Source organism: Nymphalis io, chromosome 29, assembly GCF_905147045.1.
Source record: "Nymphalis io chromosome 29, ilAglIoxx1.1, whole genome shotgun sequence".
Lineage (NCBI taxonomy): Eukaryota > Metazoa > Arthropoda > Insecta > Lepidoptera > Nymphalidae > Nymphalis > Nymphalis io.
Genome location: NC_065916.1, coordinates 5,952,161 through 5,976,549, shown reverse-complemented (window position 1 = coordinate 5,976,549; position 24,389 = coordinate 5,952,161). Strand labels below are relative to the sequence as shown.

Here is a 24,389-nt window from a genome sequence, read left to right as displayed (position 1 = left end):
AGACTATAGAAAAAAAAATTGACAATGAAATATTATAGATAATTAAATATAACATGTATTCTGTATGGAGTTCACCAAATATAAACACTACGCTTTTTATTATCTGTATAGTGTCAGTGGGTCATTTTCCTGGTGTATTTGATGAGCCAGTGGATATATGGAGCACACTGGTTGTTTTAAGAGTTAGCAATTGCTGGTCTAATGTTTATTTATAGTTAAAAATCTAGCTTGCAAGGAGGCATGTCAAAAAGGAGTCACAATGTGTGTGTGTGTGTGTATATGTGCGTGTGTGCGCGTGTGTGCGTGCGGCACCTGCGAGGCGAGGCTGAAGTTGGGTCCGGGGGAGCGCTTCTTGGCGGGCGCGGGGGGCGCGGCGTTGGCACCCGCGCTGCCCTTGCGCTTGCGCCGCTTGCTCGCCGGCCGTTGAGACTCTGTAAACACACCAGTATTGTTACATACAAACACAATTTAGGTCAATTATTTATTAATATATATATATATTAGGGTTCCCGTAGAATCCTCTCTCAGTGAGCGTCTACGTCGAGGAAGGAGTAACTGCGACAAATTTCAAGTCAATCGGGCGGATAGTTTGGGAGATCTCGTGATGAGCGGTATTCCGCTTATATAGTATATTAGAATTAATGTTTTTATTCATACAATATTTATCAAGAGTTTGAATTGAACACTTGGTGCTGGCGTTTTTTTTTCATGAAGTATGATTCCTTCATGAAAAAAAATCCCCAGCAGTACTAGCAAACTGCAATAGATGTAATAGCTTCCGCTCACTTGGTGGGGAGGGGGTGTCTAAATCAGGGTAGTAGCTAATTCTATTCTTATATTTCACCATAATCTGTTTAGTAATTTCTTCATGATCAACTAACAAACATACAAACTATCACATTAATAATATTAATAAGATAATTATTTAGAAAACATTTTTAATCAAGCCGGTCACTCGGTCCTATAAAATATGAAATAGGCAATTATTTTAATCGAAGTTTTCTATTTTAAAATAAATAAGAAAATTTATAAACCTCAACAAATTAGACTTAAGTCAAAACAAACAAATTATAAACCAATTTTTTTTTTAAATTCAAAATTCGAATGACACTTGTAACAAAATTTCGTTTTACAGACAAATAGCGTTCGACAGCCGTCTGGCGCTGTGGTCGGCGTACCTGCCTTCCGATTCACTGGTTTACAATTCATTTCCGGTTCTTGGTGTATATTCGTATAATCCATACACATATCAGTCGCTGTGTGTCTGTACTGTCCTACAGTTTGTTTCTTCCGTGTCTCTGGAACACGTAAAGCCGACGACCGCGGTTTATAAAAAAAAAAAAACACTACAGTCTATTCTGATGTAAAACATAAATAAACAACATTGACATTGAATCGTCGTGACGTCATTGGTCGCGATATTGTCTGTGGTATTCATTGAGGATTCTCAGTGCTATTCTATAAGAACTCAGAACTCGTGAAATGTTGTCAACCGTCTTATGGTGATATATTATTTTGGTTCTTATATTATAATTATTATGCTCAAAGTCGCGTATCGCTGTCTGACATTTTACGACCGTTTTCTGCGGTGAGCCCGAATTTTTTTTTCTTATTTTGGTACTGAGGTATTACTTTGCGAACAAATATTGTATTCGCTCGAGTTAAGATTTTTGTTTTCACTGTTATTATAAATAATATGCTATACTGTGCTCCAATCAAAGAAGAAAATATAAATAAACCTCTCAGATTTACATATTCCATGCGATTTTTATTATTCAATTTTACTTCCAAAGATAACTTCTCGACCGTTCAAAACGTAATTATTTCACGAGTCCATTATGAATACCACAGATTATAAAGATCTCGATAAATAATATGAAAACGATTCAAATAATTCTGCCATTGGAATATACCTTGTAGAACAGATCCACACAGCAACAAATACGTGCATGTCCCACACAAATAGATCAGAAATACAATTGAACGAGTGTCCCGTGGTCGTGACGGTACGTGGTAACTCACCCGGCGGCGCGACCATCCTCTGCCACTTCTGGAAGAGCGTGGTCTTGAGGCAGTCCCGGGGGGAGAGCGCGTACGCCTTGTGTCGGGACATTAACTCCTGCATCGGTTCCAGAATGACACATAACTGTGGAGAAATAAGACATACTCATTAGTTTTATTTTATTATATTATATAACTAGGTAATCGCCCCGGCTTCGCGCGGGAGAAAAATGTATATTCGATGGAATTTGCGTCTTAGTGAAAAATCCGTTCTTAGTGAGCGTCTACGTCGGGGAAGGAGTAACTGTGACAAATTTCAAGTCAATCGGGCGGATAATTTAGGAGATTTATATATATATGTATACTAGCAGTACTAGTCTTATGTAAAATATTGCGTTTTTTCAGGAAAGTCCTTATATAGATGTTTCTTACACAGAAAATCTTACTACAAAACTAAAGCAAAATCTTTAAGTCAAGAATTGATCATTCCCTGTGACGCAGAGGAGAAACGTTGCATTTATAATACAAAAAATAGTGGGTTCGATCCCCACCAGGGATGGATGAATATTCTGTTGTTGGTAAGATTTGCTAGTTACGCCTTCAGATAGCGTCTCACAAGACGGAGGTGCTATGGTACCACAAAGTGTCGACTCGAACGGGTGGCTCACCCTGAGGTAGTTGAGCGTGGAGTTGGTGATGCCCTGGCGCGTGATGTTCTTGGCGAGCTGGTCGAGCGCGGCGTGGTCGGGCGGGTGCACGGCCTGGCGCGGGATGAGCTCGCGGTGCGCGCGCACGGCCAGGTGCCACGACTTGATGCGCATCAGGTCGTCGAACGTGAACTCCAGGATCAGGCGCCCCTCGGTGCACACCTGCGGGCGGCGCGACCGGGGGAGTCATTCAACTGTTGTTGCTCATAGCAAACTAAGTTAAATTTGATTAGTTTGATTAGTTTGACTTTCATTCTTACTATGTGATATCAATTATGGGTGTTGCTTAAAGCTATTTCATAGCACTGCCCGGTATTTGGCGCGTAATATTAATATAATATAAAAAACCATAATTGTTTTTTTATTACTTAATATGGTATGGAATACTTCTATTCGTAAGCAAAACGAATCGTTTCTACATAACGGTGGTATTTTTTTTAATTAATTCGATCTCGTTCAAAAAAAACATTACATAATTAAATGAAAGTACCAGGCAGTCATAAATAAGTAGGAATTTAATTTATTGACAGTTGTTTTTCAAAAACATTATTTATACATTTAATTGATTTGATTCCCGCCAAAAACACACATTACGAATTCTATCGCTAAACAGCAATAGAATATGTGTTGATGTGTTGTGAGAGTGAGACGACTACAGCCATAAGGGACTTAACATCTTACGGCCTTACTTATAAACGCTGTTTAGCGACTGTTTAAAAAAACAGTGAATTCTCTCTTTCTGTCATTATTGTTTTGTCATTCCAAAGAAGAAGACAAAGGAATTTAAAAAACCAACCCCGGTAAACGTTTTAAGTAAGGCCAGGGACCAATTAAAAAAAATAAAACATAAAAGTATATAATAAAGTAAAATATATAATAAATAAATGAAAGGTACCAGGCAATGATAAGTAAAGAGTCCTTACTTTAGTGAACATAGGTTTCCCGTGGTGCGTGACCATGGTGCAGTGGTCGCAATCGAGCGTGATACTCGTATTGTGGAAGGATTCCTTGGGCTGTCTCATCGTGTAGTACAGCTCTGAGACTCCGCCCTCGTATATACTACGGAAGTACCGCGGTATCAGCGTCCTTCCTATTGCTGAAACGATTACAATTCATTTTTTTAATATGGATCCAATAAAAAAAAAGTAAATATGGAATGAGGGATACTTTTTGAATAAGCTTTCGAATCGTTTCTTGAATTCGATTCGATTCCCGTCAATAAGATTTAATAAATAAATGAAAAGTACCAGGCGTTCATATATCAATAGGAGTTTAATTTATACAGATAAGCAATACATTTAATTATGCTTCATCTATAATTATTAATCAAATCAAAGAGATACTACTCTACTCTATTCAAGATCCATGATGTTACATGTTTAAATAAAATATAAAGCTACCGCCGGTTCGGAATGTAGATTCTACCGAGACGAACCGACGAGAAACTTAATAGTTACTCTAAGAGATCACGACAATCTAGTTACACAGATAATTATATACAATTGATTTATTATTTATCCTGCATGAAAATCAACGAATGTTTTCAATAACCAGAACGAGTAAAATACATTAAAAATAACATAGTTTCCTTATTGAAATAAATACAATTATCCTATTATTATACTACATAGTAACAACAGCAAGTATATAGTATACACAAACAAACAAACAAACACACACACACACAAAAGGGAGTAGAGAGCTTTTAGAGGGGGCATGAAGGAATATGAGAGCGTCATGCCACTTGACATACGAGGACCCCCCAAGGCGCACCAAAAGAAACAAAACGTCAAACAGCTTGGGTGATTATGATAACGATGAAAACTAGTGTTAGATTATAGATGAAGAGAGATCTAGCAACATTAAGTCTTTTTCTTTATCTTATCGATAGGACGAGGAAGTGGGCCACCTGATGTTAAGTGGTCACCACCGCCCATAGACATTGGCGATGTAAGAAGTATTAACCATTCCATTACATCGGCAATGCGCCACCGACCTTGGAAACGAAGATGTTACGTCCCTTGTGCCTGTAGTTACGCTGGCTCACTCATCCTTCAAACCGGAACGTAACAATACTAAATATTGCGGTAAATTAAAATGCGTTCATAAATAAGTACATTATAATTGCCATTATAGTTCCCAAGATTGGTGGCTAATTGGCGACGGTGACCACTCACCATCAGGTATCCAAGTATGCCTATCGATTAAAAATGTTGAATGCGTTTTTTCACATCCTAAGCCCAGCACTATCTTAACTCAATCCCGATTCGAATAACGCCAGATGAATAAAGATGCTTCACGGTAGTATGCGCAGGCGATCCTCGAAGACCGCTGTGTACCGCTGGTTTTTTTAATACACTATCCGACTTCAAATGGATGAAACGCGTAAAAGCGTTTTTCCAACGAGAAAAAAACGGCGAGTTGATGAGTTATGATGCAAATGATGCTTACTGTATCTCTTGGGTCCATCTTCTAAACAAAATGTGAGAGTCAGCGTCGCGTCGTCTTCGAAGAACTCCGTCGCGAACGCGTCCCACCATAGATTATCAGAGTCCTGAAATGATTTATTTATTTATTTATATTTTTATGATAACAAACAGTACATGGTGAATTTCATTAAGTTCCAACAGTATCCTAAGGATTATTGCGGGTTATATGGGCGGCTACGTGATGAGGCGGATGATCCAGAGGTCTGGTTGTTGTGATGTGATGATCTGGTTCATGTGCCTCACACGCGATCAATTCAATTTCCTATTTTGTTTTATCTCAATATATGTATTATTTACACTTTTTTTTATGTCATATAATTGGCTCATTCATAATTCCCATATATTTTTTTAATTATTATTATTTTTGTGATTGTGTGTCTAATTATTAATGTATATTATGTAATGTTATGTTTAATTATTATGTACCAAAAGTATGGGCCTTGTTGCCTGAGAAATAAAGATATTATTATTATTATTATTATTTTGTATCTTTTTTTATATCTCCCTTTTAACAGGGGTAACTTAACTATCACGCGGGCCATGACCAAGCGTGATAGGTTTGTTAAAGATTAAATTGACAATGGTGATGCGAGGAACTTTCGTGTAAGACGTGTGGTGTTCAGTATGACAGCTTTTTGTAAAAGTGCGAAAGTGGACTTGGACATTTGGAGAATATTGAGATTAGTCTTGAGTGTTTTTGGGATAACGCCTGTTCTGGAGAGAATGATTGGTATAATTTTCACTGTGTTTATTGACCATTGTTTTTTAATTTCATTAGCCAATCCTATGTATTTTATTACTTTTTCATTGTGTGTACTGAATAGGTTGTGTGTATTACATACGGCAATATCGACTATATAAACTATTTTGTTGTTTTCTACCACTGTTATATCCGGTCTATTGTAATGTATGGTTTGGTCGGTGGTGATCGTTCGATCCATTATTATTATTATTATTAAAATCGAATATTAACAAAACATTACCAATAATAGTTTCCAATGATTGTCTATCACATAAGAGAGTACAGGCGCGTAAGCAACGGATAAAACTATCAATTATTATAAAAGGTTTAAAACGAGAGAAAGAGAGAAAAGACAAATTCATAATATATAAACGTTACAAATATATCGATACCAGAATACAGTGGAGGAGACGCCCCCCCCCCACAGGCGTTAGTTAGCCCATGTCCTTGACTATACCCCTCATAAAGTGTATGCAAAAATTTCCAGACGATAGGTCTAGATAGGAAAGTCTTTAAGACTTGAAAGCTTAACAAACAAACATACTATTGCTTTTATAATATTATTAAACATTGATGTTGATATTCTACAAATTTTACGAATAAAAGTACAGTAACAGTAACAGTCTGTGAATGTTCCACTGCTGGGCTAAGGCCTCTTCTCCTTTATTTGAGAAGGTTAATAAAAGTAAATGAAAATAATAGCACACTACTCGGAATGACTCCAGGACCTGCTCAAGAAATATTGTACACACACGCGCGCACACACACACACACACACACACACACACACACACACACACACACACACACAAACAAACACACACACACACACATACACACTATTCCGTCCCTCTCAAAACCGATGGGACACGATTGGAGAGTGTCCAGACGTAAGACCATCAACTCCTACCCAACTACACAATCCGATAGAAAAACCCAATAACTATAATCAAATTACCGTACTAGCTTCGTATGGATAGAATACCATATTGAAGGACAAACACACAAAAATAGTATTTCCTAAAACCTTCCCAGGCGTACGGAGAACAACTCGCCGAAGTTTCATCAAAATCAGTTGAATCGTTTAGCAACGCATAAAGGACGAACAGACAAACATATTTTTTTATTTATAAAGAATATTAAGCGATCACAGTACCTTCGTTTCCTAATATAGAGACAAAATAAGAATACATTTTAAGAAACATCAATTTTATATCCATCTATTAATTACTTATATAAAAATGCCATTAATTTACTATTTTTACTTCTCAAGTTTCAAGTCTACTTACGTCACCATCATCCTTGGATCGATGACGTCAGAATAACAATTCCACGTTACGTCATTAAGAAATGTAGTGGAAACGTTTCAGCTTTTAAACGAACGCATCGAGTTTATTTTTCAAGTTATCTCTGAAGAGTATTTTATTAAAGTAAAATAGACATATTTTGTATTAGCATTCGTCCGCGGCTTCGCCCGCGTGTAAGCGTATTACGTAAAAAAAAGCCTATATCAGTCCTCGGGGTTCAACCTTGCTTCATACAAAATTTCATCAAAATAGGTTCAGTAGTTTAGCATTCAAAGGGTAACACACAGATTTACTTTCGCTTTGATGATATTAGTATATAGTAGACGTTCTCTCTTGAATTTGTAACAAATAAGATTCAGTCTTTGCATTACGAAAATAATTGATAAATAAATTTAAAAAAAAATGAGATAAGTATATTATATATTAATCAGCTATATACCGGCTAAGCGCGGGTAGAATAACGGTCTACATAATACGTTTATATCGTTGTAACTCTACTAGCTGACTAGAGTCGAGATGGTCTTGTGGTTAGAACGCGGGAATCTTAACCGATGATCGTGGGTTCAAACCCGGGCAAGCACCACTGAATTTTCATGTGCTTAATTTGTGTTTATAATTCATCTCGTGCTTGACGGTGAAGGAAAACATCGTGAGGAAACCTGTATGTGTCTAATTTCATCGAAATTCTGCCTTAATTAGGCCTTAGCCCAGCTGTGGGACATTAACAGGCTGTAACTGTCCTAGTTGACCCGTGCCCGTGCGTTGGGCGGTTAACATTTTTACTTGTGATGAAATTATAAGTGTGGTCCGGTTAGTACTGAGTGCTAGGATTTATTTCCTGACTGCCAAAAGTCGCGTTGGCCGAACATTAATAAAATTGTCTCGCGTACTTGATATTTGAAATTATCACTTAAACTATGCAACCAAAAAACAAACTGTAAAAAACGTATTTTATTTAAATAGAATTTCCTTGGCGATGAAGCAATTTATTTCTAAATAGATCGACGTTTTGTAAATGAAATCAATCGTCTAATAGAATTATCACTCAATAGTTTACGACACGGTCGCTGTTCCATACCTATGTCGTATCTCTTTAACCATTCGTCCAAATTATATGCAGTAAAAAGGAAATGTCTTTTGTTTTAAACACTTGAGACGATCAATTTACTTATTTTGATAAGAATTCATAATTATTCATAATATGACCAATAGACATGACCTACCGATTTAAATTATTTTTTTAATATAAAAAACTGCTTTTTGTGGAAATGTAAAAGTTAGACATATGCTGTCGCTGACTTTTTTGCAGGCATTATCAAGCACTACAAGTTTTTTCTAAAACTCGATCATATATTTCTAATCGTTAAGGCAGCGTTCGTTAGAAACGTTTTCGTTTGACCGTTGTCTCTCCGACTTAGTACATAGTCAATACCATAGATTATTCAAGATCTCGACCAATGATATCGCGTCTATTGATATTGGTGTCAAAATTGTTTATTTAGGTTTATTCCTGTTGTGGATGAAATAGGCTATAGCTTTGTGGTTGTGCTCGTGGCGTACTGTCAAGTGTCAATACTAAGATGTTAAGATGAAACCGTAGACAATTTACTACTTTTTAATGATTTGACACATGCTAGCACACTGTAGACATTGAGCTTATTGGAGCTTATTCCTCCAAAGCAAACTCAAAATGGGAGAGGAGGCCTTATCCCAGCCGTGGGACATTCACAGGCTACTACTGTAGACATTGAGAAGCATTCCATGTGTTATAATTCATTGCTATTTTCACAGAAGGATATTTATTCGGTAAAACCAAAACGAATAAATCGTATGCAAATGAGAATCGGAAGAAAAGAATTAGAGAAATATTAGGCAATGGGAAGGCAGACCAATATATTACCAATCATATCGCGTCAATTGATATCGAGGGCCAATGATCAGCGTCTAATTTGTTTATTTGGTTTTGATCCTGCTGTGGTTGGAATAACTGGTATCTTCCTATTAGTTGATAGATATTGGTAGTTCGAGGTGTCTGCATGTTTCTACAGCCATTGCCAATATAAAATTTACAATATTAAAAGTACAATAATAGATTTTATTCAATTTCTCACCTCTGTTCTTTGTTGCAACCGTTTGTTAAGTTCGTATACCCTGTAGTCCGGCTGCCCGAAGTAGGGTGCGTGCCTCCTGGAATAATAAAAAAAAAGAATAATTAAAAAATCATCAATTAATCAAGTCGTTAATCTTATGTCATTTATATTTAACATATTAATATATATATATACAGTCAAAGTTGATTACGACAACAACGCTTAGAACAACATGAATGGAGAATCCTATATTTTTATGACATAAGTAATTGGTCTGACCAATGGGCTATCTGATAGTAAGTGGTCACCACCACAGACATTGACTCAGCGAGAAATATTAACTATCCCCTACATCACCAACGTAACACCAATCTTGGTAATTAAGATTTTACAACCCTTGTGCCTGTAGTTTTTTATATATTATATTATAATATCCTGGGACATTATTCACACGCGGCCATCTGATCCCAAACTAAGCAGAGCTCGTACTATGGAAACCAGACAACTGACATACTACATATACTACTTTTATTTTGTAAATACATACTTATATAGATAATTACACCCAGACTCGGGACAAACAGACATGTTCATGCACACAAATGTCTGTCCTGGGTGGGAATCGATCCCACAACCTTCAGCGTGAAAGGCAATCTAGCAACCAGGTCAACCGTCCCGTAATTATACTGTATGTTACACAGGCTCACGCAATGTTCAAACCGGAACACAGCAAAACCACACCAAGTATTACTATTTGACAGTAGAACATGCGACGTGGTGGTGGTAGTACCTACCCAGACGCGCCTGCAAAACCTTACCAACAAGTAAAAAATCATCGCTCATTACGAAAAAAAAAGACTAACCGACAACATTCCACCAATATTTTTCGGGGATTCTATCTATTGTAAAATAAAATTAAAAAAAAAAACTCGATCAACAACAAAATTCGTACGCACTACGGATTTTTTTTAAAAAAATACTGTAATTACAGTATTTATCAAAACTATAATAATAATAATAATATCCTGGGACATTTTTCACACACGGCCATCTGATCCCAAATTAAGCTTTTTTTTTTTTTATAGAATAGGAAGGCGGACGAGCATATGGGCCACCTGATGGTAAGTGGTCACCAACGCTCTTAGACATTGGCATTGTAAGAAATGTCAACCATCGCTTACATATCCAATGCGCCACCAACCTTGGGAACTAAGATTTTATGTCCCTTGTGCCTGTAATTACACTGGCTCACTCACCCTTCAAACCGGAACACAACAATATCAAGTATTGCTGTTTTGCGGTAGAATATCTGATGAGTGGGTGGTACCTACCCAGACGAGCTTTCACAAAGCCCTACCACCAGCTTGTACAAAGCTTGTGCTATGGGAACCAGACAACTGATATACTACATATACTACTTTTATTTTGTAAATACTTATATAGATAATTACACCCAGACTCAGGACAAACAGACATGTTCATGCACACAAATGTCTGTCCTGGGTGGGAATCGAACCCACAACCTTCGGCTTGAAAGGCAAGTGTTCTACCAACCACGCCAACCGGCTCGTCAAATTTGCATACTTTGCATTTATATACAATACAACATCATATATTTTATATAAAAAAAACATATACATATTTATTTTTAGCACACGAATATATAATCTATAGACTTATGTTTAAGGGTTTTTTTTTTTTTCGAAATGTGTAATACTGTTGGCCTTATTGGCCTCTACAGCGTCACCGAGCGGGATGGGCGAGTTGAACTCAGCCGGATGTTGGGAGCCACACAGGGCTCAAGGGAGACGGGCGTCCTAAGGGTGCCTCCTGTGAGGCCGGACCTCGGCTTAGGACTCCGTTGAAATCGGGAGGGGAATTTAAGGGGTATTATAACTTAAAAACACCCCCGGTTGTTACATCTATTGGTTTCTATGACCAAACATGAGTAACAGTAACAGTCTGTGAATGTCCCACTGCTGGGCTAATTACAACACGCTGCTCCAATGCGGGTTAGTGGAATACACATGTGGCAGAATTTCATTGAAATTAGACACATGCAAGTTTCCTCACAATGTTTTCCTTCACCGTCAAGCACGAGATGAATTATAAACACAAATTAAGCACATGAAAATTCCGTGGCGCTTGCCCGGGTTTGAACCTACGATCATCGGTTAAGATTCACGCGTTCAAATAGGAGTGGTCGCTTCGATATATCTATAACAGTACGGGTATTCCGTAAGAACAAACTCGAAACTCCGCTAAGGAATCGGTTGTGTCATGACATAAAATGATATGCGACTTTGAGCATAATAATTATAACATTAAAAGAATACAGGCATCAAAATAATATAACATCGTAAATCGGTTGTCAACATTTCACGGGTGAATGATGAAGTGAGTTCTTACAGAATCGCACTGCAGATTTTAAATGTATTCATCGAACGAACCAGTAAGAATATACATTATAATTTTTGTTATAATTTTTGTCTTTTTATATGATTGGGTTTTGTGTACATATTTTTTTTTTTGTAATAATTTATATTGTATATGCCGTTTATATTGTTGTTTAATTGTCATTAATTTTGTTAATTTTTTATTTAGTTTTGTAATTTGCGCTTCTTTTTTTATTTACTTATTATAAATCGTGTACTTTTGGAAACTGTTGTATTGGTCGATATTTTATTTTTGTGTTTTTTGTATAAATGTGTCGCTTTGTACTGTTTTTTTCGTAAATAAAAAAAATATATATATTACATTTATAATTAACCTAAAGAATGTCTAGTTAATTCTTTTTTTATATATATAGAATAGGAAGGCGGACGAGCATATGGGCCACCTGATGGTAGGTTATCATCAACGCCCATAGACATTGGCATTGTAAGATATGTTAACCATCGCTTACATCACCAATGCGCCACCAACCTTGGGAACAAAGATGTTATGTCCCTTGTGCCTGTAATTACACTGGCTCACTCACCCTTCAAACCAGAACACAACAATAGCAAGTACTGCAATTTTGCGGTAGAATATCTGATGAGTGGATGGTACCTACCTAGACGAGCTTGCACAAAGCTCTACCATCAGTGAAATTATTTAAGCATCAATTTATTGTTATTTTCCGATGATGCAACATGTAATGTTCATACTTTAACTAAATCGTAAGGTCGGTATTACAAATTAAATTAAATATTATATTTTATATATCAGCTCGCCATGCACGTACACCGTCATCACTTCGCACCAATTTCATAGACAGATGAATATGTACATAGGTAATATGTGTTCATATTGTAACATAATAATTAATATGGTAGATGTGTGTACTACAGTGTACACTTACTGTATACCAGTTAGAATTGCCATTATCCTTACCATCGCCATTATGGTTCCCTCTTAATACCACCACTTGCGATTACACCAATTTCACCAATGTCATATTATAACAATAATCATTTATTTCAGATTAATAATAATAATATCCTGGGACATTTTTCACACACGGCCATCTGATCCCAAATTAAGCTTGTACAGAGCTTGTGCTATGGAAACCAGACAACTGATATACTACATATACTACTTTTCTTTTGTAAATACATACTCATGTAGATAATTACACCCAGACTCAGGACAAACAGATATGTTCATGCACACAAATGTCTGTCCTGGGTGGGAATCGATCCCACAACCTTCAGCGTGAAAGGCAATCTAGCAACCAGGTCAACCGGCTCGAAAGATTAAAAAAAACATACAATTGTTAGTTAAAATTTACTCAGATTAAGTTAGTAGAAGTCGAGATGGCCTAGCGGTGAAGAACGCGTGAATCTTACCCGATGATCGTGGCTTCAAACCCGGGCAAGCACCGCTGAATTTTCAAGTGCTTAATTTGTGATTATAATTCATCTCGTGTTTGACGGTGAAGAAAAACATTGTGAGGGAACCTGCATGTGTCTAATTTCACTGAAATTCTGCCACATGTGTAGTTCTCTAAGCCGCATTGGAGCATCGTGGTGGAATAAGCTCCAAATCTTATCCTTAGAAAGGGAGAGAAGGCCTTAGCCCAGCAGTGGGACATTCACAGGCTGTTACAGCAGTTAGTAGATACAGATTATATAAAAATCAATTTCAGTTAAATTAAATTGATTGATTGAATGGTTTAAATAAAATACAATTTGGAGTACCGGGTCACTGGACAATGGTAAGATCGGAAGGTGACAATTAAACCAAATTCATAGAAAAAAAACCACATTATATATTCATTAAATTTTTAATATATATTTTAACTTTTAGTTGTATATAAGCGGTATTTAGCTTAGCTTAACTTTAGATAAGTTTAACGTGTGTTTTTGTTTTGCATATTTGTGGCATCGTAACTCCCAAACGAATGGTCCGATTTTGATACGATTTATTCTATTTAAAACTTGATGTGATCGAGATTAGCTATAATAAAGATTTGTTCTGGCGTTTGAAGATCATCATCTCGTTTCTTCTGGAAGTCGCGACAACGGTTTTATAAAAAGATTACCAAGTACTTATAAGTTAAAGGAACAACTAACAAATTCCATTTTTTACTGTTTTATTTATGTCAGGGAATATTTAAATTTTTAATTTTCTAACTCCACTTATATTATAAATAATATTTAAAGATAAAAGATTTGATTTTTTGTAAGTACGTTTGTAATGAATAAACTCAAAAAACTATTTTAAAATCGGTTGATTTTAAAAATTATTTCATGTTTTGAAAGCTATCAGCGGTAACATGGGCCTATTTCATTTTATGACGAAGTCGGAGCTGGGCGCTACTTATATATATTTCACTGGCAAACTCTGGCAGGCCATGTTGTGTCTGTACGTCTCTGTTCATACCAATAACAGCCGAGATAGCTCAGTGGTTAAAACGCGTTAATCTTAACCGATAATCGTGGGTTCAAGACCGGGCAAGCACCACTGAATTTTCATGTGCTTAATTTGTAATTATAATTTATCTCGTGCTTTACGGTAAAGGAAAACATCGTGAGGAAACTTGCATGTGTCTAATTACACTGCCACATGTGTATTCCACCAAACCGCATTGGAGCATCGTGGTGGAATAAGCTATAAACCTTCTCCTCAAAAAAGGTAGAGGAGGCGTTAGCCCAGCAGTGGGACATTCACAGGCTGTTACGAACCACTAGGCCCACTAATGTAATCGACCGTTGTATATCATACATTGTAAGACATATATTAGACTTCATACTTCGTTTTACAATAGCGGCGTACTAAGAAACGATTATACGAAGTTTTCATTTTAAGGGGGGATCCCCTAAATCTTCAACTTCCTCCAAAGTTTTCGCGGTCCCAGCCGCTGTTAGGTTTACAAATTTATATAAGCCAAAATTATCCAGAACGGGTTAAGAAAACTGTTCGTCATGTCAATACTAATAAATGACACATGTTGAATGTTTTTTTAAAAGATCTAACTGACTAAACAAATATATATAAAACTTATACGCGAAGGTGAAGCGCGTTTTGGAAAAGGTTTTAGAGTATAATATTATTTTTTTTATTTTTTCGTTTTTATTATTATAGTTTTTCACACTTTAATTTAGACTAGTATACACGTTATTATACACGTGATTACTATATTATACAAGTGTTTATGTCATGTTCTTGTTTTTGTATAAATTTGTCGTATCAAAATGGTTCATTCTTCAATACAGAACAAGAAGAGTAATTAATTATTTAAAAACTGATATATATATTTATGTATGTACATAGAAAACTTAGATCATTATTTAATGAAGTTATAAAAAAAAAACTTTATTTATTTCCCAAGTTCACAAAAAGAATCCATTAGAACGATTCATATGAAAGTCATTAATTAAGGGAAACTGACAGTTTGTTTTCTACTTTAAATTTTCGTTTCTTGCGTTTATAAAATTAAAAAAAAAAAAAAAAAGAATTTATTGTGAACGCGATGACCACAGGACTTACCAGTCCGATTTAAGAACAAAAGAAAGTACTTTAGCGTCGGATAGTTCATGAATTGAGAAAGGTTTTGAGCCACATGATATCATAAGGGGGCTGTTCAGAAACGTTAAAACAATAGGAGCGTTCACATCTAACGTAACGTCAATGTTATTTGCTTATACCTCTGCTGTATTATGCACGACAAACTGATTAAAATATGTTTATTTATTTCACTTAACTACTTATATACAAGTTAATTTTACTGACAAGTTCCGATGACAGCTTATCGACGGATTATCCAAGATCTCGACCAATCGTATCGCGTCATTCAATGCCAAAGTTGTTTTACGTCTTTACTCATTCTGTAGTTGCAACAGGCTATACGTAAGCCGTCACGGTAGCATGCGAAAGCGATCCCGTGGCGCTCCTCGTTGAGACGGAAAGGGTACCGCTTGTTTTTTAGTGGGTATTCCGATGTTCGGGGCGCAATCGGCGCCTTAGACACCGGCGATCCCCACATACCTTCCCCCCCACTATTCCCGTGGTGGAAACGCGTAATGCGTTATCCAGTGATAAAAAAGGCTATACATAAGCTGGTCTATTAAAGCTACTTCTCTCCTATCGTCATTTATATATCTATACAAATTCAACTGTATGTCTGTGTATTTCAATATCCTCTTTTTAAATTAATATGACTGTTTACCATAAACAAAACCGCCATTTTTTTGTCTGTCCGTTTTGATCAACTAAATTGCTAAGAACCACAAATTCAAATAATGAATTATTACGAAGAGTATTCCAAAGTACCGTTTAGTTTTTATTTCATCAAAATCGGTCGAGTCTTTCGAAAGTTGTGACAAGTTTAAGTTCACGTACATATGTCGTACCGTACCACTCGACACCATATTTTTTTGGTTTATCTATACAAATATATAAAAAAATTCATGTGTCTGTCTGTGATTTCATAATAACCGCTTCTATTATGACATCACAAAGTTAATACAAGACGTACAAGTCTGGAGATGAATGATCTGAACATCTTTACCCGAGTTAACTATATAAGACATAATCACGTTGAAAAATCGCTTATCAGAATATTATCTTATCTAAAATTTCTTAGCTTAATTTCACTTTTAATATTTAGTCCATAAACTATTCATTAATGTTTCCGTATGTTATTCATTTAATACACTAGATAGGTAGAATATACTTTACTGTACACCAAAAAGATTAAAAAATTACATAACTCACGTATACGACCTAATTAGCATACAGCTTTGGCGGCCTTATCACTACATAACGATCTTCTCCAGGCAAGCGACTGCGTAAGGAACTACTCATAGGACGTAATATAATAATGTCTTGAGGACCGATTTCGGCCACGGCGGGCAATTTTAAGAGAAATTAGCCAACTGCGCAGGAGATATTATAGTGCAAAAGTGTGTGCGCAAACACAGGTGCACTCTGTATTCCCTAACTCTCATACGACAATCCGACACCGATGTCCAATCCGATGATCCGATGATCCAATTCCGAGGCACGGGACACATACACGGGATACACACTTCCAGCTGCCAGACTCCGGGCTACTGAGAATTTACGACAGACAAATCCAATAACTTTTTTACCATGCCGACCTGGTATTTGAACCCAGAACCTTCGGGTCAGCGGCCTTATATCTAGCCATTAGACCAATGGGGCAGTCTGAATATATAGGTGGTGCATGAATAATAATAAATAAAATAAATATATAACAAAAATAAAGAAATAAATAAATATCACAATATAAATATAAAATACAGTAACAGCCTGTAAATGTCCCACTGCTGGGCTAAGGCCTCCTCTCCCTTTTTTTTATTTTTTTTTTGAGGAGAAGGTTTGGAGCTTATTCCACCACGCTGCTGCAGTGCGGGTTGGTGGAATACACATGTGGCAGAATTTCAATGAAATTAGGCACATGCAGGTTTCCTCACGATGTTTTCCTTCACCGTAAAGCACGAGATGAATTATAATTACAAATTAAGCACATGAAAAGTCAGTGGTGCTTGCCCGGGCTTGAACCCACGATCATCGGTTAAGATTCACGCGTTCTTACCACTGGGCCATCTCGGCTATATAAATATAAAATAAAAATCAAAAAATAAAATTATATTATATACATACTAGATTCTTTTTTATTATAGATTGGCGGACGAGCATATGGGCCACCTGAAAGTATGTGGTCACCAACGCCCATAGACATTGGCACTGTAAGAAATGTTAACCATCGCTTACACTGCCTATGCACCACCAACCTTGGATGTTATGTCCCTTGTGCCTATAATTACACTGGCTCACTGGAACAAAACAATACCAAGTACTGTTATGAGTGGGTGATACATACCCTACGAGCTTGCACGAAGCCCTACCACCAGTAAACTAGTACTAGATGAGAACAAACTAATTTACATGTTCCTAATAATTTATTCTTGTTATATTTCGAATTTTCATATCGGTAACACAAATTGTTTTCTGTATTTTTTTTTGTTGTTTATTTAATTATTTCTTATTTCTCTCCTTTATTTTAATTTGTATATAAATTTGTCGGTAATTGTGGTTGGGAGTGGAGTGTTCTCCTGTAATTGGTTATACATAAGTACCGTATTATATACAATAATAATATTCTGGGACATTTTTCACACACGGCCATCTGATCCCGAATTTAGCTTCTACATATATATATATATATATATATATATATATATATATATATATGTAGAAGCTAAATATATATATATATATATATATATATATATATATATATATATATATATATGTAGAAGCTAAATATATATATATATATATATATATATATATATATATATATATATATATATATAATGCCCTGTCTTACATCTTTTTATTTACATACAAATATCTATGTATAGATAATATGTGATGTTTCACACACACTTGACCTGCCGTGGTCACGTGGCTGGTAGCTCGACTCCAATATATATCTCCGCCTACTTCCATTACAATAAAAAAAAAACCACTAAATATTATAGAACGAGGTCCTCTCGCCGCGTCCGTCTGTCTGTACGCGATTAACGAAACTACCAAACGATTTTTCATAAGATTTTCACCAATGGACGAAGTAGTTCATTAGGAAGGTTTAGTTGTATAATTAATCGAGATTCTGGGTCCATTGGATGAAACATGACGATTGTTTAGGATTTTGGAAAATGATGCAGACTGGCTTTACTGACGTGCGCTCTGTATACCAATAGAGTTATACGTATTACGCTTTATACCTTTAATGAAGATTCTACTAAAATACCGCTAACACGTTATAACTAAAGCTAATTTAAGATTGTATGAATTATATGTAGTTTTTTGGTGCAAGCCCATCTGGGTACGAGCTTGCACAAAGCCCTACCACCAATATATGGATTGTACCAAATTAACTTTTGCTAAATTCATATAGGCCACTTTTGATGGTATTCGTTTCGTATTTACGCCGGTAGTAGGGCTGCAGGTCCGCTCGGTACCACCCACTCATCAATTATTTTAGCACTAAACATGAAAAAATTGCATGAGCAAACACACATACTTCTAATATTCTTGTGATTTGTCTCTAGTTTTCTAACGCGTTTGTCGTAATTTTCGTGTGTTTCATATACAAAATAAATCATTTTACGTAAATTATTAATATTTCGACGAATATAATATCGCGATATATGTATACATAATATAGAATCTCAATGAATTATATGTCGTATATAAAATACAAACCACGACTTTCGATTGATAACTATAACTATTACAGAATGAGAAGAAGAAGAAAAGAAACAACAGCTGGTATTGTCAGTTTTTTGGTGCAAGCCCATCTGGGTAGGTACTACCCACCCATCAGATATTCTACCGCTAAACAGCATTACATTTTTTATAGTATGGGTAGGCGGACGAGCATATGGGCCACCTAATGGTAAGTGGTCACCAACGCCCATAGACATTGACATTATAAGAAATGTTAACCATCGATTACATCGCCAATGCGCCACTAACCTTGGGAACTAAGATGTCATGTCCTTTGTGCCTGTAATTACACTGGCTCACTCGCTCTTCAAACCGGAACACAACAATACCAAGTACTGTTGTTTTGTATTGTTGTGTAAGTGAGACAACTAAATGCACAAGCCCAAGGTTGGTCGCGCATAGGCAAGTAAAGGTCAATATTTCCGTTAGCGCTATGATATAGGCGGTGGTGACCACTTACCATTAGATAGCCCACTCGCTACTCTGAACCCTTAATACAATAATAAAAAAGCTAAACTATTTACTACAGTTCATGAGGGTTTTAATCGCATTTATTTTTTGTCCGTCGTTTCGACTAGCTTGCCAACATTCAACGCGCGCTGCTAAAACGAAACATTCCCAACATATTGAAACATAGCTTTCTACCGTTAATATTGTTTGTTTTGTATTAACTTACACGGGACCAGCCTCAAAGTATTCATTAATATATACACCCCTATTTTTTTGATGGACATTTTGACAGATTAAAAATCTTAAGCGATGCGGATGACTAAATGTATATTATCTGTGTTTTTTACCATAACTGTCAATTCTGCTAACAAAATTCACTTTATCGCAATCGAATCGAAACGTTATCGTTTTAACCTTTTTCCTAGTATAAGTTAGTTGAAACTAAAACAACGATCCAGTCAGCTGCCAACTTCGGGGTTTTCCCGTAAATTTCGGGGTAAGTCAGATGATGAATAAGGTATTTTCAGGGGGCAACATTTTTTAAGGGATAATCTCCTTCCATTAACTCTTCAGTTCAATTTAGTTGGGTTAATTTCAATTTTACTGCAGATTGCAGTACTTGCTTTGATTTATATATAAGTATAAAAGTTTATTTTCTATTTATTTTAATTCATCGTTCAGCGGGAAACGAGTTTTTGTGATGGTGTTAGGGGGGGGGGATGCTTTTAGAGGTTGGCAACATTGAATCCAGTTGAGGTTCGGTCGATGATGAATCGGAGTAGAACCGTGAACGTGTAGTAACCGTTATAAATGAATTTGCTCCAAGAATGAAGTTATGTTGCACTAAAGTCAATACTCTTGCGTTTAACGACTTTTTGGTAATTTTTAAACCCGATCCGCATATTTACATAATTATATAGGAATTTTCCAATTTTCTTTTCTTATTTAATTATTATTTAAATAATATATATTACATTTAATTAATAAGACATAAAAAGGTTAATCAGAAGGTCCATTTGCCCTAAATGGACCTTCTGTTGTCTGACCACTTCTGTTGGTACGTAGTCTTCAGCGCCCTCTGGACGCTTTCACTTCACATAAATTACATTTCATTTAATATTACATAAATAATAGTTGTTATAAATATCAAACAACGCTTATATACCCCTGGTAATTGCTTTCGACTTTTTCACGCCCCTTGCTACCCTGGTGCCTAGAGCGATCGCTCCTCTCATTAACTAGTATTAAGCCATACAGCATTAATAAAATCAGTATTTTTGAGTGTTAACACTTTAAATATTTAGTCAACCATTTGACTGTTAAAATAATCTTGCAAGATTAACTTAATTATTTCTATATACACCTCATTTCATTATGTTCCTACATATTTTTTACCTATAATAAGGGTCCGGTATAGGGTGGTAGAGCGGCGGCGGCGGCGGCGGCGCGTACTCATACTGCAGCTGATGGTGCTGCGGATGCGGGTGCGGGTGGTGGTGAGGATGGTGCGGCGAGAGGTGGTGGTACTCGCGGTACTCGCCCTCGCCGCCGAGCGAGCCCAGCGCCACCGGCATGTAGGCCACTTTGTCACCGCGCCATCTAGCCTTCAACGCGCGAACTAGTTACCGCTAATTTAACCTCCGCGAGATTTATGCGACCCTGGTACTTTTCGTTACAATTTTTTTGTATTCTTTATAACAATTTTTTTTTTATATCTATTTAGTAAGTAAATTATTAATAAATATTTTTTATATACTTTTTATTTTAAATAAATACTCTTTTCTAACTTTGGACACTTTGGTATCACATATATATTGCACTATATCAAACTTGAACACATTACACTAAAACACTCTTCTAAATAGGAAACACTGCGAACATAAATACGTATTTACAAAGTTTTTTTTTGTTAATTCTTATCAAATGGTAATAAAACAAATAATTCGTCGATGAATCATTACACGGACCAACTAAATGTACAAACCGAACACGACTGATAAAAAGCATTTCGAATTTTTCGCGCGGGAAGTGTCATCTAGCCCGATGAAACGTCGTATGTCCTTTATATACTTAGCATTGCTACGCGAAATTGACTTCTGTTCCCAAGCATTAGAGGCGATAAGCAGGCAGATACACGTCTATGCCCGTGGAACGGCAACGCCGCGTCAGCTGGCCGCGCTAGTAAGCTGCGTTCGGAAAGGTCAACATCGGTTACTATTTTTTTTATTACACCGGCTATTTTCGTGGTAGCTTGTTTGTTTTCGTTTTAAATTCAATTGATATATTCCGTATTGCATCGGTATGCGATCGCCTTGTTACTTGTTCATATATTTCACAAACTATAAAAATAATATCCGTATGTTTTGCGTGTAAAAATATTAATTTATTTTTATTTAAACTATATCAAGAAAGTGATCCGATAAATTGTTATTGTCTAAATTATGAAAAACTAAAAATATTCATAGAAAACTAATTATTCAAAATATATATATAGTAATAAAAGGCATTGTTTTCACCGCTGCCGCCTCGAACGCGCGACGTTGCCGCTCCGTGCGCTCGCGCCATACTTTTTACTGTTTCTTAGCACATAGAACGCTCATTACGGCACGCACACATCGACATTGATATTGTTATATCAACGTACAGCCGACATAGTGCAAGATGTATATAATGTACATTCCGAGCTACGACGGCCGTAGGTATGTAGGTGAGCTACGGCGCGGTACACAAATCAAACACTACATCTATAAATAAACGGACAGATGTCCGTGAAAATTTTACGCGTCATTATGTCCAGATTTGGATGCTTATATTGTCAATTACATATTTGGACGCAATCTAGTACTAAGCAAAACGCGGAATCGCTTACACATTTATGGACGCCTAGTACTTTTGAACGAGGTGCTTAGAACGTTTTTTCATACTTTCAGTATTTTTTATACAGCAAAGTGAAAGGGGATAATTTTGTTACGGCTAACGTCATTAGTGACGTCCGTGACACGCAAAAATGAATCGATAATCCGAATCGTCACTGAAACGCGATAATGGAATTTTTAGGGCGCGCGGGAAAAAAACATTTCAAGTTCAAAATTACGTATTTGAACAACACTAACTTTTTTAATTACTGGACACTACAAATTTTTAAATTACAAGTAGTATGTATATATTCAAACTTCAAAAAATATACATAAAATACCGGAAATACAAAAACTGTTGCATTTTTTATATCATCTATTCCGGAGACACCCCCAAACGATCCGCACAAAACCAACAGTTGTATTTTAAATAAACTGAACGTCACTACACGATACGAAAACCTTGTAAAAAAATACGATTCACTTATTAATGCTAAGCGGAAATCGTTACTCGCATAACGCGACATCCAGAGAGAGTCGCTTATCACTCAGATATGCTGATAATAAACAATAACCACAGACAAAAAATACTTCTGATAAGCTTGAGAAACGTGTTAGACTCGGCACTCGCGAAAAAACGGGCGTGTTGGCGTGCCGTCACTCTCCGAATGTATGTCATGCCGAGTGTCAATGACTCTAGCTGTGGCACACGTAAACAGTGAAGCACACGTGCGGGAAAACTCGGAATACACCGCGGAAAGCGACCTGAAACTACGTTAAATTGTCTCTATACACACTATAATAAATCTTAAGTACGTCGTGTATGAGACGATAATCGTCTGGCGTCGACACTCGCGTCCGCAGCGCGACGCGGCCGCGACAACAGTGCAATGAAAATGCGTAGATAACGTAACTAGAATCGATTTATCGAAAAAGTTGCATTGCAACTAACTGTAAATAAATTATCGATTCCGAAATTTGTGTGCAGTGGAGAGCGCTAGCGGCCACGTACACTGCACCTATGTAATCGAGTACATAGGAGAAGTGTGCCGCGTTGTGACGGACGAGTGACGAGCTGTCAAGCGCTCGGGTAACTTCGGCGAGTCTCGGGTTAGTCCCGCGTCACACTCGGCGGGTACGTGACCGACATTCTGTCGTTAGAAGCAAATAGATCGAGTCAACATAATAAGTCATTGTTTTGAAGGCTATTGCTGGCCGTTTTTAAGATTAATTTTAATCCATTTATTCTTATACTTTATAAGAAAATGTATTTTAACTACAAATTCTCGAATACATCACAGAAATAACGTTCATTATATTACGTGTTAAGTAAATATATTTTTATAAAGTTAAGTCTAATATTTAAAGCAATATCAAACTTTATTAAATTTGTAGCCTTTGCTGTGTACTATATAATAAAATGCTTTCAATATTCTGTATCGTATAGGTTCATTCTACCAGTATCTTCTTTACATAGAAACCTAAAATTTACTCAATAAATAATTTACTTGAAAGTAATCGGTTGCAGTTTATATAAATTTTATGACCACACGGCTAAATAGGTTAATTATTAGTATCAGTTCAGTAAACACGGTTCGAACCGCGAGGTCTAGAAAAGAGCCAAGACGGTCCGATGGATAGAACAACGAAAATTACGAGTTCAAATCCGGAAATCACAATTGACTTTTCACGTGTTTAATTTGTATTAGTAAATAATTCCGGTAAATAATTAGTAAAACCGGCATGAGATGGATGAGATGGATGAAATTTGGTCATCAACGAACACTTGAAGGAATAAAAATGAGACTAAAAGAAATATTTAAAAAAAAACCTATTTATGTAATCATATATACAAAAAAAAATTAAATATACGACCATTCTTTTATGAAGTAGTGAAATAATGGTTTTAAAACAATTACATTCAATGTTTGTCACGTCTGCTGTGTCGCTCACCTTAGCGCATCGCATTCGGCCTCTGTCGTGCGTCTCCGCCGGTAATGG

General features: G+C 36.3%; 1 protein-coding gene across 10 annotated transcripts in view; it reads right to left on the bottom strand.

Moving 5' to 3' along the window:
- Positions 1-24,389, bottom strand: part of LOC126779541 (LIM domain-binding protein 2) — a 64,422-nt gene that overhangs the window by 715 nt on the left and 39,318 nt on the right. For 2 of the 10 annotated variants that reach the window (XM_050503626.1, XM_050503627.1), the window contains exons 3-8: positions 9,358-9,433; positions 5,160-5,262; positions 3,632-3,804; positions 2,670-2,870; positions 2,023-2,146; positions 313-431 (exon numbers count right to left, since the gene is read on the bottom strand). In XM_050503626.1, the coding sequence (XP_050359583.1) occupies positions 313-431; positions 2,023-2,146; positions 2,670-2,870; positions 3,632-3,804; positions 5,160-5,262; positions 9,358-9,433 (796 nt within the window). Of the gene's footprint in view, positions 1-312; positions 432-2,022; positions 2,147-2,669; positions 2,871-3,631; positions 3,805-5,159; positions 5,263-9,357; positions 9,434-20,928; positions 22,642-22,729; positions 23,288-23,340; positions 23,398-24,389 lie in introns of those variants that run through there. The other 8 variants (XM_050503636.1, XM_050503635.1, XM_050503629.1 and 5 more) reach the window with 8 other exon arrangements.